The 14,816-nt window shown below is 68.7% G+C and overlaps 2 protein-coding genes across 2 annotated transcripts in view; both read left to right on the forward strand.

Annotated features, from left to right (window-relative positions):
• LOC116797962 (erythroblast NAD(P)(+)--arginine ADP-ribosyltransferase-like) overlaps positions 1-14,816 on the forward strand; it is a 471,907-nt gene that overhangs the window by 53,880 nt on the left and 403,211 nt on the right. The gene's annotated exons all lie outside the window — the stretch shown is intronic.
• Positions 1-14,816, forward strand: part of PLEC (plectin) — an 80,694-nt gene that overhangs the window by 2,290 nt on the left and 63,588 nt on the right. The window contains exons 2-6 of the mRNA XM_032699162.1: positions 11,388-11,449; positions 12,359-12,448; positions 14,079-14,156; positions 14,249-14,341; positions 14,525-14,691. Coding sequence (XP_032555053.1) covers positions 11,388-11,449; positions 12,359-12,448; positions 14,079-14,156; positions 14,249-14,341; positions 14,525-14,691 — 490 coding nt within the window. The remainder of the gene's footprint in view (positions 1-11,387; positions 11,450-12,358; positions 12,449-14,078; positions 14,157-14,248; positions 14,342-14,524; positions 14,692-14,816) is intronic.

Raw genomic sequence — 14,816 nt, forward strand, 5'->3', positions numbered from 1 at the left:
CCTGCCCCGCCGAGCCCGGCCGGTTCCGAGCCCGTCCCGTGTCCCGCATGGAGGACACCGGGTCCCTGTTCCCGTCGCTGGTGGCGGCGGGACACGCAGCATCCCTCGCCCTGGTCTGGTACTGGCGGCGGCGGCGGGACGAGCCGGGGGACACCGGTGAGTTCGACTCCCCTCGGTCCTCCCTCGGCCCCCCCGGCTCCGCTCGGCTCGGCCCCTCGCCCCGCCCACCCGCCGTGGGGAGGGGGGGAGCGGCTCGACACCTGCAGCCCCGCCGCTTCCTGAGTGGGTGGGGGTCCCGAGGGGCTTTAGGGGGGACTCACCGCCCGTGCGGGGAGGGACGAGGGGAGAAACCTGCTGCCCTGGGTTCTGGGGAGCTTCACCTGCCGTAGGGGAACATCCCGGGGGGGTGGGCGGGATGCAGCACCAGGTGGTACCCAGGAGTGACTCAGCACTGATGGAGTGTGACACCCCCCCTGCCCGACACCATTAGGAGTGGGGATCCCGGCAGCAGCCCCTCGGCCCGGGGGCGGCTGCCCAAACCCTCCCCCAGCATCCCCATCCCGAGGTGTGAAGGTGCCAAATATTTTTGGGGACAGGGATCTGGTGACAGGGGGGCCCGGGAAGGGCCGAGTGGGTGCGGGTGTCCGGGGGTTCCATGAGACCCCCCACACCCTCCGCCGGCGCGGACTCGGCCACCTGCATCCATCCCTGCTGCCGGGGCGCTGCCGGCGGCCGCGGCCCCCCCTCCCGGCACTTTCCAGGGCGTTGGCTGCGGTTTCCGTCGATCTGCGTGCGGCACCGGGCACTGTCACGCGGCCGCCGCCGGGACGGGACGGCCCCGCTCCCGCGGCCGCCGCGCTGCGAAACCACTGCCGGGCCCGCGGCCGGTGGGAGCCGCGGAGGCCGCGGCCGCTGCCGGTGCCGGTGCCAGATAAGGCGGGCAGGGCACCTTGGCCGGGCTGGAGCCCCGGCTGCCCCTGCCGGGGGGGCCGCTGTCCCTGGCGCCGGCCCAGTCCGAAGGGCACCCCCAAGGTCGCACCTGCCGGGGCCCATCATCCCGCCGCGCCGCGACCCTCCCGAGCTGGGGGATGCCAGGAGGCTCCGGCAGCACCGGCCGCTCTCGGTGCTGCTGGGGTCTGCACCTCCGCAATCGCTCGGGGGGGGTTTCCACCGGTGGTCTCCCTCCGTGCTGGGCTGTGCCTCGCCAGGGCAGTGGGGTTGTTTCTGAGCGTTGCTCCTGGAACCCACGGAGGGTCGGGGTGGGGACTGCCGGGTGCCAACAAGGGGCTGCCCGGTGCCCGCGGGAGGCTGATCGGTGCTCACCAGAGGTTGCCTGATGCCTTCGGGGGGGCTGCCCAGTACCCGCGGGGGGGCTGCCCGGTACCCGCGGGGGGCTGCCCCGTGCAATGAGGGGCTGTACCAGCTGCTCTCTGTGGCAGTTTCGGCAGTGTCAGGGCAGGTGTTTTCAAGGGGCACCACGGCCCAGCCAGAGCTCCTGTCTGTGTCTCTATCCCCGTGCCTGGGGGGCTGGGGGGGGGGGCGGGGGAGCCGCGGCAGAGCTTGGCGGGCTGGTGGCGGCGCCGGCTGGTTTTGGCAGCAGGATGCCGCTGTTTGTTTGGCCCCGCTCCGGTTTCCAAGGCTGCCAGAGACGTGGCGGCAGTGGGCGGAGGGGGGCCCCAGAGGTTTGGGAACCCCCCTGCCCCCCCCCTTTCCGCTCCACTCAGCTTTTCCACCGCGCTGGCGGCTCTGGCTGTGCCAGGCCGGGAGGATCGGATGCTGCTGCTGGCCGCAGCCATGACTCACCGGCCTCCAGGGGCCGTGGCTGGCAACCACGGGCATCCCCGGCACGGTTCCCCCAGCACGGTCCCCCCGGCACCGCCCCTGGCATCCATGGGGAGGCTCTTCCCGGCACTGTCCCACGTCCTTCATGGTGGAGCCGTGGGAAGCGTTTCAGAGCCCTGGGAAGCACGCTGGAGCCGTGGGAAGCGTGTCGGAGCCGTGGCAGCGTGCGGGGAGCGTGGCGGGCGTGGCACGCACATCCCGCGGGACACGTGTCCCGTTCCAGGCGGTGTTCCCCGCTCCCCGGGCGCTATCGCTCCGGCTCGGCCCCCCCCCGCTGCCCCCAGCTCCTTATCTCTGCGGCACAGATGGGACGCGGCCACTGCCGTGGGGCTGAGCCGTGGGTCGGCACCGTGCCATGCCGTGCTCTGCCGAGCCCAGCCCCCACACCTCGGCCTTGCTGCTGGCCTGGCTCGTCCTGGCTGGCTTTTGCCGTGCTGGGTTTCGACATAAGACCCCCGAGACCCCCTGAGATCCTCCTGAGACCTCTGTGCTCCCTCTGGCAGGGAAGTGCCCAGCTCCAGGAGCCCCCCAGCACTCTGGGTGATAACAGGGGTTGCAGCCCATTCTGAACCACTTGGGTGTCTCCCTGACCAGGGTTCCTGTGCCATGGCATGCCTGTGCTGTGCCATGCCCGTGCCATGCCTGTGCTGTGCCATGCCCGTGCCATGCCTGTGCCCGTGCCAGGTGGTCTGAGCCCCTCCGGCTTTGTCCCGGCTGCCCGCTGTGCTCTGCCCGCGGTCGTGCTGGTTCGGGGGCTCCCAGCGCAGCGGCCGTGGGTGGGCTCCACGCTGCCTGGGAACAGGAGGAGCCGGGCTGGCGGAGGCCGTGGGCTGTGTGAGTCACTGGCCGCGGCTCAGGCCGCGCTCCGGGCACGGATCCCGCCGCGCTCCCACCAGACGCGGCCGGACGCCGAGCAGGGCGGGGGGCGCCGGGGCCGGGACGCACGATGGGCTTCGCGCTCTGCTGCGGGTGCTGCTGCGGGCCAGGAGCAGGTGACCTGCGGGCCGGGGGGTCGGAGGGGGGTGTTTCCTCCTTGGCGTCCCCCAGAACCCCCTTCCCCGTCGCAGGCTCCTTCCCGGCACAGCTCGGTCCGGCCCTGCGTGTGCCTGGGGTCTCCTCTGGCCTCGGGGTGGGGATGGTGGGACGCGGCGTGGGGCGCACGGGGTCCCTGCAGCTCGGGGGTCCTCGGTGACGTGGGGACCCACCGGAAAACACGCGGAGGGCTCCCCTCGGCACGGGGACCCTTTGTGGGACCTATGGGGAAAGGAAGCCGGAAGGGATGGGTGCTGAAGTGAGGCTTGGGTGCTGGGGGGCACGAGCTGCCCCCACCCCCCTGGAGCTCTGCGTGTGGGTAAGGGGTCGGGATGTGGGTGCTGGAGATGTCGGGGTGCCCCGTGGCTGCAGTACTGGGTGGTCCTGGGGGCAGAGGGGTGCGGGCAGGGGCGCAGGGTTCCAGCACCGCAGGCCCGGGTGCGGAAGGAGGGGTCCTGATCGGAGATCGCCCCGGGGTGCGGGGTGGGGTTTCTCTCCGGGTCCCTCCGGGTTTTAGGGACGGGGTGTACCCCTCGGGGCAGCAGGGACGGAGTGCCCCCCCGGCTCTCCCGGTTTGCGGAGCGGGGTGTCTCCCTGGGGTGCAGGGTGGGGTGTCCTCCCCGGGTCCCCCCGGTCCCCCCGGATGCTGCGGGTGGTGGCGCAGCCGGGGCCGCCGGGAGGGCGGGGCGAAGCGGGGCGGGTGCCGCCCGTCCCTCCCCCCCCGCCCGTCCCGTCCGCCCGGTGCCGCCGGTCGGTCCCGGCGGTGGGTCCGTCGGTTGGTCGGTGGTCGGTGGGTCCCGTCCCTTCCGGTGGAGCGGCGGGGCCATGTCGGGCCCCGGTCCCGCCGGGGACTGGCTGAGCGGCGGCTCCGAGCCCGAGCGGCGGCGGTACCTGAGCGCCCGGCTCTGCTGCACCGGTGACCGAGGGGGAGCGGGGCCGGGGGAGGGCGGGGGCGGCGAGGGGGTGTCCCGGGGTGGGGGGACGGGGGGCAGCTCGCGGTGGGAGCGCGGGAGCGGCGGGACGGGGGTACATTGGAGCGGCGGGCGGGGGGGGGGGGAAACGGAGAGGGGCGGGGTCTGCCCGGAGCCTTTGAGCCACGCCCCCTCTGTGACCCCGCCCCCAGAGCCCCGGGGCCCTGCTGAGCTGCGCTGAGCTGGGACGGGCTCAGCCGGGAGGGTGTGAGTGCGTGTGTGTGTTTGTGTGTGTGTGTGTTAGTATGTGTGTGTGTGTGTGTTGTTCTGTGTGTACATGTGGGTGTGAGCGTGTGTGTGTTTGTGTGTGTGTGTTTGTGTGTGTGTGTGTGTGTGTGTGTGTTTGTGTGTGTGTGTGTGTTAGTGTGTGTGTTATTCTGTGTGAGCGTGTGTGTGTGTTAGTGTGTGTGTTGTTCTGTGTGTACATGTGAGTGCGAGCGTGTGTGTGTTTGTGTGTGTGTGTTGTTCTGTGTGAGTGTGTGTGTGTGTTAGTGTGTGTGTTGTTCTGTGTGTACATGTGAATGTGAGCGTGTGTGTGTGTGTGTGTTAGTGTGTGTATGTTGTTCTGTGTGTACATGTGGGTGTGAGCGTGTGCGTGTTTGTGTTGTTCTGTGTGAGTGTGTGTGTGTTAGTGTATGTGTTGTTCTGTGTGTACATGTGAGTGTGAGCGTGTGTGTGTGTGTTAGTGTGTGTATGTTGTTCTGTGTGTACATGTGGGTGTGAGCGTGTGTGTGTGTTAGTGTGTGTATGTTGTTCTGTGTGTACATGTGGGTGTGAGCGTGTGTGTGTTTGTGTTGTTCTGTGTGTGTGTGTGTGTGTGCTGGTGCATGCCTGCAAGTGTGTGTGTGCACCAGTGAACACATGTGTGTGCACCTGTGGGTGTGGCTGTACATGTGTGTACATGTGTGTACTTGCGTGTGTCTGTGCACACGTGTGTGCGTCTACGTGTGTGCACGTGTGTATGCCCCTGCACACATATCTGGGGGCAGTGATGTGTGTGTGTACTCCACTGCGTGTGAGCGTGTGTACTCCACTGCGTGTGAGCGTGTGCACATTTGTGTGCTGGTGTCTGTGTGTCTCTCTGCCCATGTCTGTGTCTGTGTGTGTGGAAGTGCAGCCGTGCGTGTCTGTGCAGGTGTGTATATGTGCACTTGTGTGTGTGCCCCTGCACACGTGTGTGGGGGTGATGGGGGAGCGTGTGCGCCAGCGTGTGTGCCTGTGCACATGTGAGCATGCATGTGAGTGTGTGTGCACACGCGTGTGAGTCTGTGTGTGTGATGCTGCACATGTCTGTGTGTGCGTGAGCTCCTGCACACATGTGCTTATGTGTGTCCGTGTGTGTGCACATGCCCGGCTCCCCGTGCCCCCCCAGTGGGTGCCCCCGCGTCGCTGTCCCGTGTGCCAGCCCTCCCTCATCAGGACACCCCACACCTGTCGCCGCGGGTGATCCCGGTGCTGACCCCCTTCCCCCCGGTACTGACCCCCTTCCCCAGTGCTGACCCCCTTCCCCCCATTGCTGACCCCCTTCCCCAGTGCTGACCCCCTTCCCCCCGGTGCTGACTCCGTCCCCCCGGTGCTGACCCCCTTCCCCAGTGCTGACCCCCTTCCCCCCTTGCTGACCCCCTTCCCCCCGGTGCTGACCCCCTTCCCCCCAGTGCTGACCCCCTTCCCCCCTTGCTGACCCCCTTCCCCCCAGTGCTGACCCCCTTCCCCCCAGTGCTGACCCCCTTCCCCCCGGTGCTGACCCCCTTCCCCCCAGTGCTGACCCCCTTCCCCCCGGTACTGACCCCCTTCCCCAGTGCTGACCCCCTTCCCCCCATTGCTGACCCCCTTCCCCAGTGCTGACTCCCTTCCCCAGTGCTGACCCCCTTCCCCCCAGTGCTGACCCCCTTCCCCAGTGCTGACCCCCTTCCCCAGTGCTGACCCCCTTCCCCCCAGTGCTGACCCCCTTCCCCAGTGCTGACCCCCTTCCCCCCAGTGCTGACCCCCTTCCCCCCGGTGCTGACCCCGTCCCCCAGTGCTGACCCCCTTCCCCCCGGTGCTGATCCCCTTCCCCCCGGTGCTGACACATCTTTCCGGTGCCAACCTCCCCCCCCGGTGCTGACACCCCGAGGCCCCGCTGGTGCCGGCGGGTTCCCGGACCGGTGCCGGGAGTCCCCGCCGTGCTTCGCTGCCCTGTCGCTTCGTCCGGGTTCGTGGCGGTGCCGCTCGGGCCCGACCCCACGGCGATGGGTCCTGCCCCGATGCCGGCAGCTCCCGTTCCCGCCCGCAGCCGCGGGTGCCGCAGGGTGCGGGTGCGGGTGCCCGGCACGGTGCCGAGGTGAGGGAGGCTCGGCGGGTCCCGGGGGCTCCCTCGGAGCCCGGCGGGCTGGAGACGCCGTGGGAGGGAGCCGGGCCGGCCCGGCGGCGTCGGCACCCGCGGGCGAGACTGCGGTGCTCCTGCCCGGCCGGCCCGGCTGGCTCGGGAGCCGCCGGGGCCGGGAGCTGCCTGCCCCGGGAGCCGCCGGGGCCGGTGCCAAGAGCCGCCCCGTCAGGTCTTCAAAGCGCCCGCCCCGACACCGCCTCGTCCCTCCGGTCGGTACCTGCCGGTGCCAGGGTGCCGGAGCCCGGGGGTGCCGGTGCCGGGGGAGCCGGAGCGGCGGTGCCGTCCCGCCCCTCACCCCGACGCGGTCCCGGGGTCTCGGCCGCGCCGCGGAACCCTCCGGTCCCGGCTCGGCACGTCGGAGCGGCTCAGCCGGTGTGAGCAAGGTGCCAGTCCGGCGCGGTGCCACCTATATCACCACCCCGGCAGTGCCACCGTCCTGTCCCTCTGCCGCCCTTCGCGTCCCGATGCCCACGGGCTGCGGTAGCTGCGGCTCCGGAGTGTCCCTGTCCCCCCCGACGTGCGTCAGCCGGGCTCCCGTCGCGCTCCGGGCGCCAGATGTGCCTGTGCCAGATGTGCCTGTGCCAGATGCGCCTGTGCCAAATGCGCTCTCGGCGGAAAAATGTGCGTGCCGGGGCCGGGGCCGGGGCGGGCCGGGCCGGTGCCGCCCGCATTCCGCGGCGGCCGCGCTGGCTCTGCCCCAGCGGGCACCGGGCCGGCACTGGCTGCCGCTCCCTGACGGGCTCCCGCACCCACGGGGTGTCACGGGTGGGTGTCACGGGGGGTGCCACCGGTGGGCGGGTGCCGGCGGGGCTCCTCGTGGCGCCGCGGGCGCGCGGTTGGACCGTGAGTCACGGCGAGAAGGGGCTGCGGCCTCGTGTCCTTGGACTCCACACCGGTGTCGGGTGTGGGAAAATGACGTCGGTGTTGAGGTGTAGATGTGGATGTTGGGGTGCAGAACATGGGCCTTGGGGCACTGATGTGTATGTTGGGGTGCAGACCTGGGTGTCAGGGTGCAGGTGGGGGTGTTGGGGTGCAGACGTGGGTGTCAGGGTGCAGATGCTGGTGTTGGGGTGCAGACCTGGGTGTCAGGGTGCAGATGCGGGTGTTGGGGCCCAGGCTGTGCCAGGCTGGCAGCGCTCAGGGTGCCTGAGGCTGCACTTTTCCCAGCAGCTGCCACCCCTGCTATGGGTGATGTGGGTGACATTGGTGCTGTGGATGACATGGGTGCCGTGGGTGCTGCCGTGGGCAGAGCTGTCAGCCCCGTGCTGCTCTGAGGGGCCGTGGACTCCCATCCTGTGTCAACTCCTCTGGGGATCCCCAACCCTCAGAGCCCCGAGGAGGGATGTCCCAGGGGAACACAGCACCCAGTGGGGCGCGACCCCCAGAATCCCCCCGTGGTTCCCATGGCCAGCAGTGTCACCCTGTCAGGGGGGTGCAGTGGGAGATGGGTGCCTGGGGAGGAACATTCCTCCGGTGCTGCCAATACCCCTGCCTGACAGGAGCACCCATGGGTGCCATGGGGCGCAGGGTGGGGTGTTGGGTGCTGTCCTGGGGTGCTTGGTAGGAGGGGAGCCACTGGCAGGGGTGGGAGCAGCCACTGATGTGAGCAGGGGGCACCTCGTGGGTTCGTGGGGCTCAGCCTCTCCATCTTCGGGGTCCTACAGCCCAGGGGATTGGGACCCTGAACTCCCCAGGAGGGGCCCTGGGCCTCTGAGCCCCTCAGCTATGGGGCCTGGACCTGGCAAACCTTCGGGGGCCTGAGCCCGAGGATGGGGGAAGCAGGGGTCCTACGGCACCGGGGCATGGTCTGGGGGTGCTGGGAGGTCCCTGGGCTGGGGGAGTACCATGGCCCTCAGAGGAGCTGGGGGTCCCAGCTGGGAGCTGAGTGGCCGGGTAACCCCTGACCATGGGGCCAGATGGGTTTTGGGAACCCTCAGTGTGGGGCCAGAAGGGTCTTGAGCTGGGAACGTGGGGGTCCTGGGCCTCTGGGGTTTGTAAATCTTGGGGTCCCGGGGTGTGGGGACTGGAGGTCTGACAGCACTGGGCTGTGGAGTTGGGGGTCCCAACCCCACAGGGCTTGTGGACCTAGGGGTCCCGAGGCCTTAGGGGGTGTGTGTGGGGGGGTCTCAACCCCCGGGCTTGCGGACCTGGAGTTCCCAAGGTCCCAGAGTGTGGGGCAGAGGGTCTAGCAGCTCCGGGTGGGAGGATAAAGGTTTCTGAGCACCACGAGCTTCAGGACCGCTGGTCCCACCCCCCGCGCTTGCAGAGCTGGAGGTCCGGCGGCCCCGGGCGTGCGGCAGAGGGTGCCGGCTTCCCGTGGGGTACCCCATGGCAGGTCCATGGATCTGTGCCCCGTTCCGGCTGCCGGCGCGGGGAGGGAAGGGTTAAAGCGGCGCCGTGGGCTCGGGAGTTTCCTGTGGGCAGGGTCGGGGCGTGGGGCGGGGGGATGGAGCCCCGTCTCCTCCCCGAGCCGCTCCACTCGCGGCGGGACCGGCAGCGGAGCGGGAGGCGAGACGAGCTGTGTCGGGGCTCAGCCATGTCCCGACAGCGGCGCAACCCGGAGGAGGCTCCGGTGGCGGCCACCCGGACGGGCTCCGAGGACAACCTGTACCTGGCCGTGCTGCGGGCGGCCGAGGGCCGCAAAGGTATCGCGCCGAGGCGGGCGGGGGGGCCGCCCCACCATTGCATCCCTCACCTGGGGCGGTGTCCCAGGGCAGGCTGTGGGACAGACTCCCGTAGCAGGGCGGTGTCCCTGGGGGAGACCCCCATGCTGGGGCAGTGTCGCTGGGGAGGTGTGCCCCCAGGTAGGCTGTGGGGCTGGCTATGGGGCAAACTCTCACACCAGGGCAGTGTCGCTGGGGAGGTGTGCCCCCAGGTAGGCTGTGGGGCTGGCTATGGGGCAAACTCTCACACCAGGGCGGTGTCCCTGGGGCAGACCCCCACGCCGGGGCAGTGTCCCCAGATTAGTGTCCCCAGGGCAGCCTATGGGGCAGGCTGTGGGTCAGACCCCCACGCTGGGGCGGTGTCCCCGGCAGGCTACGGGGCAGACCCCCCCATGCTGGGGCAGTGTCTGTGGGGCGGGCTATGGGGCAGACTGTGGGTGAGACGCCCACGCCGCCGCCCATCCCCATCGCCGGTGCCCGTCGGTCGCTTCCTGCCACGCCCTGCCCAGCGCTGTGGCCTGGCTGCCGCGGTGGCTCCGCCGCTGCCCCGGGGTGGGCGCTGCCCTGAGGACCCCCCGGGTGTCAATGTTCCCGGCGCGGGTGCCGGGGCGCGGTGTGGGTGCCCCCGGCTCGGTGCGCCGTGTGTGCCCCACGCTTCCTTCCTTCCTTCCTCTCGCACGGCGGCCGCTCCCGGCCCGGCACGCCCTGGCTGTGCTGCTGAGCGCCCTTGGGCCCGTGGGGCAATCCTGGATGCGCGGCGTCCCCATGTGCTCGCCCGGGTTGGGGGTGTTGGCTGTGGGGTGCTGGGTGCCGCGTGGGCAGATCCCAGCACGCTCCGGCAGGGCAAGACCCGGCACGCAGCTCCTGGCTCGCCGTGGCGTGGGCAGGGGGGCGTCGCAGCAGCCGTGGGGTTGGTGGCGTTGCCCCACATGTGTGGAGTGTCCCCTCTGGTCACCGACCTCTCCTGGGCACCGGACTGGGTCTGGTGGTGACACTGGGGGCCAGGGGGCAGTGGGGACAGAAGGATGGGTGCTGGTAGCAGGGCACGGGGGGTGGGTTTGTTAATGGGGTGCAGGGTGGTGGGTGCTGGTAACAGAGTGCAGGGGAATGGGTGGGTTAGTGAGGTGTAGGGCATTGGGTGCTGGTAACAGGGTATAGGGTGGTGGGTGGGTTAACAGGGTGCAGGGCAGTGGGTGCTGGTAACAAGGTGTAGGGTAATGGGTGGGTTAGTGAGGTGTAGGCAGTGGGTGCTGTTAACAGGGTGCAGGGTAATGGGTGGGTTAGTGAGGTGTAGGCAGTGGGTGCTGGTAACGGGATAGAGGGTGGTGGGTGGGTTAACGGGGTGCAGGGCAGTGGGTGCTGGTAACAGGGTGCAGGGCAATGGGTGAGTTAGTGAGGTGTAGGCAGTGGGTGCTGGTAACAGGGTGCAGGGCAATGGGTAAGTTAGTGAGGTGCAGGGCAGGGGGTGCTGGTAACAGGGTGCAGGGCAATGGGTGAGTTAGTGAGGTGTAGGCAGTGGGTGCTGGTAACAAGGTGCAGGGTAATGGGTGGGTTAGTGAGGTGTAGGCAGTGGGTGCTGGTAACAAGGTGCAGGGCAATGGGTGAGTTAGTGAGGTGCAGGGCAGTGGGTGCCGGTAGCGGATTCTGGGGGGTTGGGTCCCGTGCAATCCTGGATGCCCATCCTGATGCGTCACCATTCCCATCCCATCCCCTAATGACAGGGCAGCGGGCAGGGAGTGCCGTGACTCACTGTGGCCCCGTTGGCCCTGTGCCCGTGGCAAGGGGTGTCCCAGGGGTGTAGGGTGTCCTGGGGTGTCCCGGGGTGTCCCGGGGTGTCCCGTGGCTCCAGCGGTGCAGACAGTGCGTAGGCTCACACTGGTCCCATGCACCTCCCAACGGGGCCCTGCCTGTGGGGCTGGGGCTGTGCTGGGGCTGTGCCAGGACAGACATGGCCATGGCCTTGTCCCTGTGCTGTACCTTTCCCACTTGGTCAGTGCCCACAGAGCCCAGCGCTGGGGCTCCCTTCCCGCTGTGGTGCTGGGGTCTCAGGTCTGGGTGGGCACCCCGTGCTCTCTCTGGGGTCTCAGGGCTGGGTGGGCACCCCGTGCTCTCTCTGGGGTCTCAGGGCTGGGTGGGCACCCTGTGCTCTCTCTGGGGTCTCAGGGCTGGGTGGGCACCCCGTGCTCTCTCTGGGGTCTCAGGGCTGGGTGGGCACCCCGTGCTCTCTCTGGGGTCTCAGGGCTGGGTGGGCACCCCGTGCTCTCTCTGGTGCTGGCGGCTGCTGATGGGCGCTGATAGGTGCTGGCGGGTGCTGGCACAGTGCTGGCACGCTGGGGCCGATCCCCGTTAGCTGTTTCCTTCCCCCACACCCCGTGACTCACCATGGTTCCCCAGAGCTGTTGGCTCATCGTTTCCTGCACCATCTGTGCCCTGCGGTGCCACCGGCAGGGCCTGGTTCTTGCTGTGCCATGACCCAGGTGCCGCCGGCTCACCTGTCCCTCTCCTCTCTTGCAGATGAGCGAGATCGTGTCCAGAAGAAAACTTTCACCAAATGGGTCAACAAGCACCTCATCAAGGTACGGGCACTGCCAGTCCAGTGGGCACCACTGCCCCAACAACCCCCAGCCCTCAGCCCTGGAAGCATCCCTGGTTGCAGCCCCCCATGCTGGCATTGCCAAGGACATGGGCAGTGGAGGGTACCCTGTGCCAGTGCGAGTTCTGTGCCTCACTGGTAGTTGAGGCCTCTCAGCTGCCTCCACAGTGGGGGTCTGCCCTTGCAGGCAGTAGCTGCCCCCCCTGCTGCCCTCCCATGTGTTCCAGGAGGGGATGGTGCCCCTGAAATGTGGGAACATGTCCTGGGCTTTGACAGCCTTGGTCCTGTCCCACTCCTGTGGTCCCTGTTCCCTGCCATCCTGTCGGTGCCCGTCCCTGCAGTGTGGTGGGCAGAGCCCCTCCTTAGCACCCAGCACATACTGGGATGTCCTGCAGCCCCCGTAGTGACGTGTCTCCACATGTCCCCAACCCCACAGTGCCACCACAATGCCACCACCCCCAGTCCACCCTGGGTCCTCTCTTTGCTCTGTCCTAACCTCTCTCTTCTCTCTGCCCTGTGCAGCACTGGCGAGCAGAGGTAGGTCCTTCCTCTCTGTCTGTCCCACTGTGCTCTTCCTCTTCGCACACCCTCTGCTCCCCTCACTGGGGATGGATCCCTGGGGCTGCCAGCGTGGTGGGCAGCAGGACCCTGTGCATGCCAGAGTGATGCTGAAGTGATGCCAGAACGATGCTGGATCCATCCTGGCACCGTGGGGGGAGTTGCTGTGTGTGTTTGGGGGGATGTGGCACTGGGGGCACCGGCTGTGCTTGGGGCCGTGTGTGAGCACCCGCTGCACTGGGGGGTCACCGGGTGCCCACCCCAGTGCTGGCTGGCAGGGATGGGGGGTGCTCGGCCGCCCCCAGCCCCCCTGATGCCGTTGCTGTCCCCTCAGGCGCAGCGCCATGTCAACGACCTATACGAGGACCTGCGGGACGGGCACAACCTCATCTCGCTGCTGGAGGTGCTCTCGGGGGACACACTGGTAGGTGCCGCGCTGCCCCCACCCCGTGCTGCCCCCGCTCCTCGCCGGTGCCGACCCCCCTCTGCCATCCGTCCTCGTCCTCGCTGCCCGCCTCTGCTCCCTCTCTCCCCGCCTGGCCGTCGGTCCGTCCCGGTGACCCCGAGCGCCCGCGCCCCCCGCCTCTAACCTCTCTTTGCTTTGGTGCCCTCTCTGCTTCCTGGCGCCGGCCCCGGCCCACCGCCGCCTTTGCCTCCTCCTTCTCCTTCCTCTCTCTGCTCCTCTCCGCTCTGCTCGGCCGGGGCAGCCCCGGGAGCGCGACGTCCTCCGGACCTTGCGGTTGGTGAGTGGTTCTGCTGTCAGCTTTCGGCTCAGCCCTGCATGGCGACCGACACCGCGATACCGGCACCGTGATACCGGCACAGAGCAGTGCCGACGTGTGCCGAGCATGTCCTGGGGTGACCGACACCGCGATACCGGCACAGAGCAGTGCCGACGTGTGCCGAGCGTGTCCTGGGGCGACTGACACCGCAATACCGGCACAGAGCAGTGCCGACGTGTGCCGAGCATGTCCTGGGGCGACCGACACCGCGATACCGGCACAGAGCAGTGCTGAGCATGTCCTGGGGCTCCGGCCGTGTGCCGTGTGCTGTGCCATCCTGGTGCTCTGGCTGCATGCTGTGCCTGTCCCGGTGCCCCATCCGATGCCAAGCACCACGGGAATGGGTTTCTCTGAGGCAGACCTTGGTGGCAGTGGCAGGAGAGAAGCGAGGTGTCACTGGGAGTGATCCCCCTGTGCTGGGTTCTGGTGGGCTGGAGTTGGACTGTGGCTCCCAGCACCACAGCAGGATGTGCCACTGGCTCCCTGGGGCGGCTGGCAAGGGGGATGGTACTGTGGCCACCAACCCCGGGCTCTCATGCCGGGGCTGATCCTGGCCTTGACGGGCTCTGGGTCCTTGGTGACTCCCAGCTGTGGGGTGGGAGGAACCCTGGTCCATTGCTGAGCGGCACGGGGAGGTTTGAGGGCTCCCCAGCTCTCCCAGCAGCAGAAGCTGGGCTCAGCTGTGGGGCCAGCATGTGTGGGGGGGTGTCCAGGCAGGACCTGCCCAGGGGACCCCAGCTGGGACCCGCGAGTTTTGGGGGTGCTCACCCAGCTCGGCAGTGCCTGGTTCTGCTGAGGGGGGATACTGGAGCGTGCTGGGGAGCTGCATGGTGAGGGACTGTGTGGCGCTGCCAGGACCGTGGTGCTGTGGCATTGGGGCTGGCACTGGTCCTGCCCGGGCAGTGGCTGCTGTGCCCCCACGCTGGGTACTCGGCTGCCCCCAGGGTGGCCGCAGCAGCCCCGGCACTGCTGGGTGTGGGGTGGGGACAGTCTGTGCCAGCAGGTTCGCGGGCGGAGCGTGGGGAGCGTCCCCACCCCTGCAGGGGCAAAGGGCGAGGGCGGGTGCCATCGGCATGTGCGGCGCTGGGAGGGGCTGGATGGGGGGCCCGGCGTGGCGGGACCGTGTCGTGGCATCGAGGCAGGGCCCTGGCTGGGGAGCGGGCAGGGGCTGTACCATGGCATCGCAGCGGGGCCCTGGCGGGGGGGCCGGGGTGGCAGGACCAGCAGGGCTGTGTCCACGGCGGCTGCACTCACTGCCCCTCTCTCCCCCAGCCCCGGGAGAAGGGCCGGATGCGCTTCCACAAGCTGCAGAATGTCCAGATTGCCCTCAACTACCTGAAGCATCGGCAGGTGAGAGGGGGGTGGGACCCCCGGGATGCCTGGGACCCCCGGGTCTGTGCCACGCTCCCCCATCCCTGAGCCACGTGTGTCTCGTGCCACAGGTGAAGCTGGTGAACATTCGGAACGATGACATCGCCGACGGCAACCCCAAGCTGACGCTGGGGCTCATCTGGACCATCATCCTCCACTTCCAGGTGAGCCCGGTGGGGTGGGGATGGGGACAGTGATGCCAGGGGACCAGGGTTCTGTGGTGCCAGTCTGGTCCCTGCGTGGGGCAGGAGCGGTGTCACCGGGAGCTGCCACGGAGCGAGGGTACCTTTGTTGGTGCTGGTTCCGTGCTGGTGCCCGTGCCTGGACTAACAGCCACGTCCTGGCAGATCTCAGACATCCAGGTGACGGGGCAGTCTGAGGACATGACGGCCAAGGAGAAGCTGCTGCTGTGGTCGCAGCGGATGGTGGAGGATTACCAGGGCCTTCGCTGCGACAACTTCACCACCAGCTGGCGGGACGGGCGCCTCTTCAACGCCATCATCCACCGGCACAAGTGAGTGCCAGGGTCGTGCCACACGACACACGGGCAGGCGTGTGTTCACCAGGAACAACCACATCGATCCTGGGGGTGGGGTGTGCTCACTGGGATCGATCCTGGGGATGGGGTGTGCTCGCTGG

Source organism: Chiroxiphia lanceolata, chromosome 1, assembly GCF_009829145.1.
Source record: "Chiroxiphia lanceolata isolate bChiLan1 chromosome 1, bChiLan1.pri, whole genome shotgun sequence".
Classification (NCBI taxonomy): domain Eukaryota; kingdom Metazoa; phylum Chordata; class Aves; order Passeriformes; family Pipridae; genus Chiroxiphia; species Chiroxiphia lanceolata.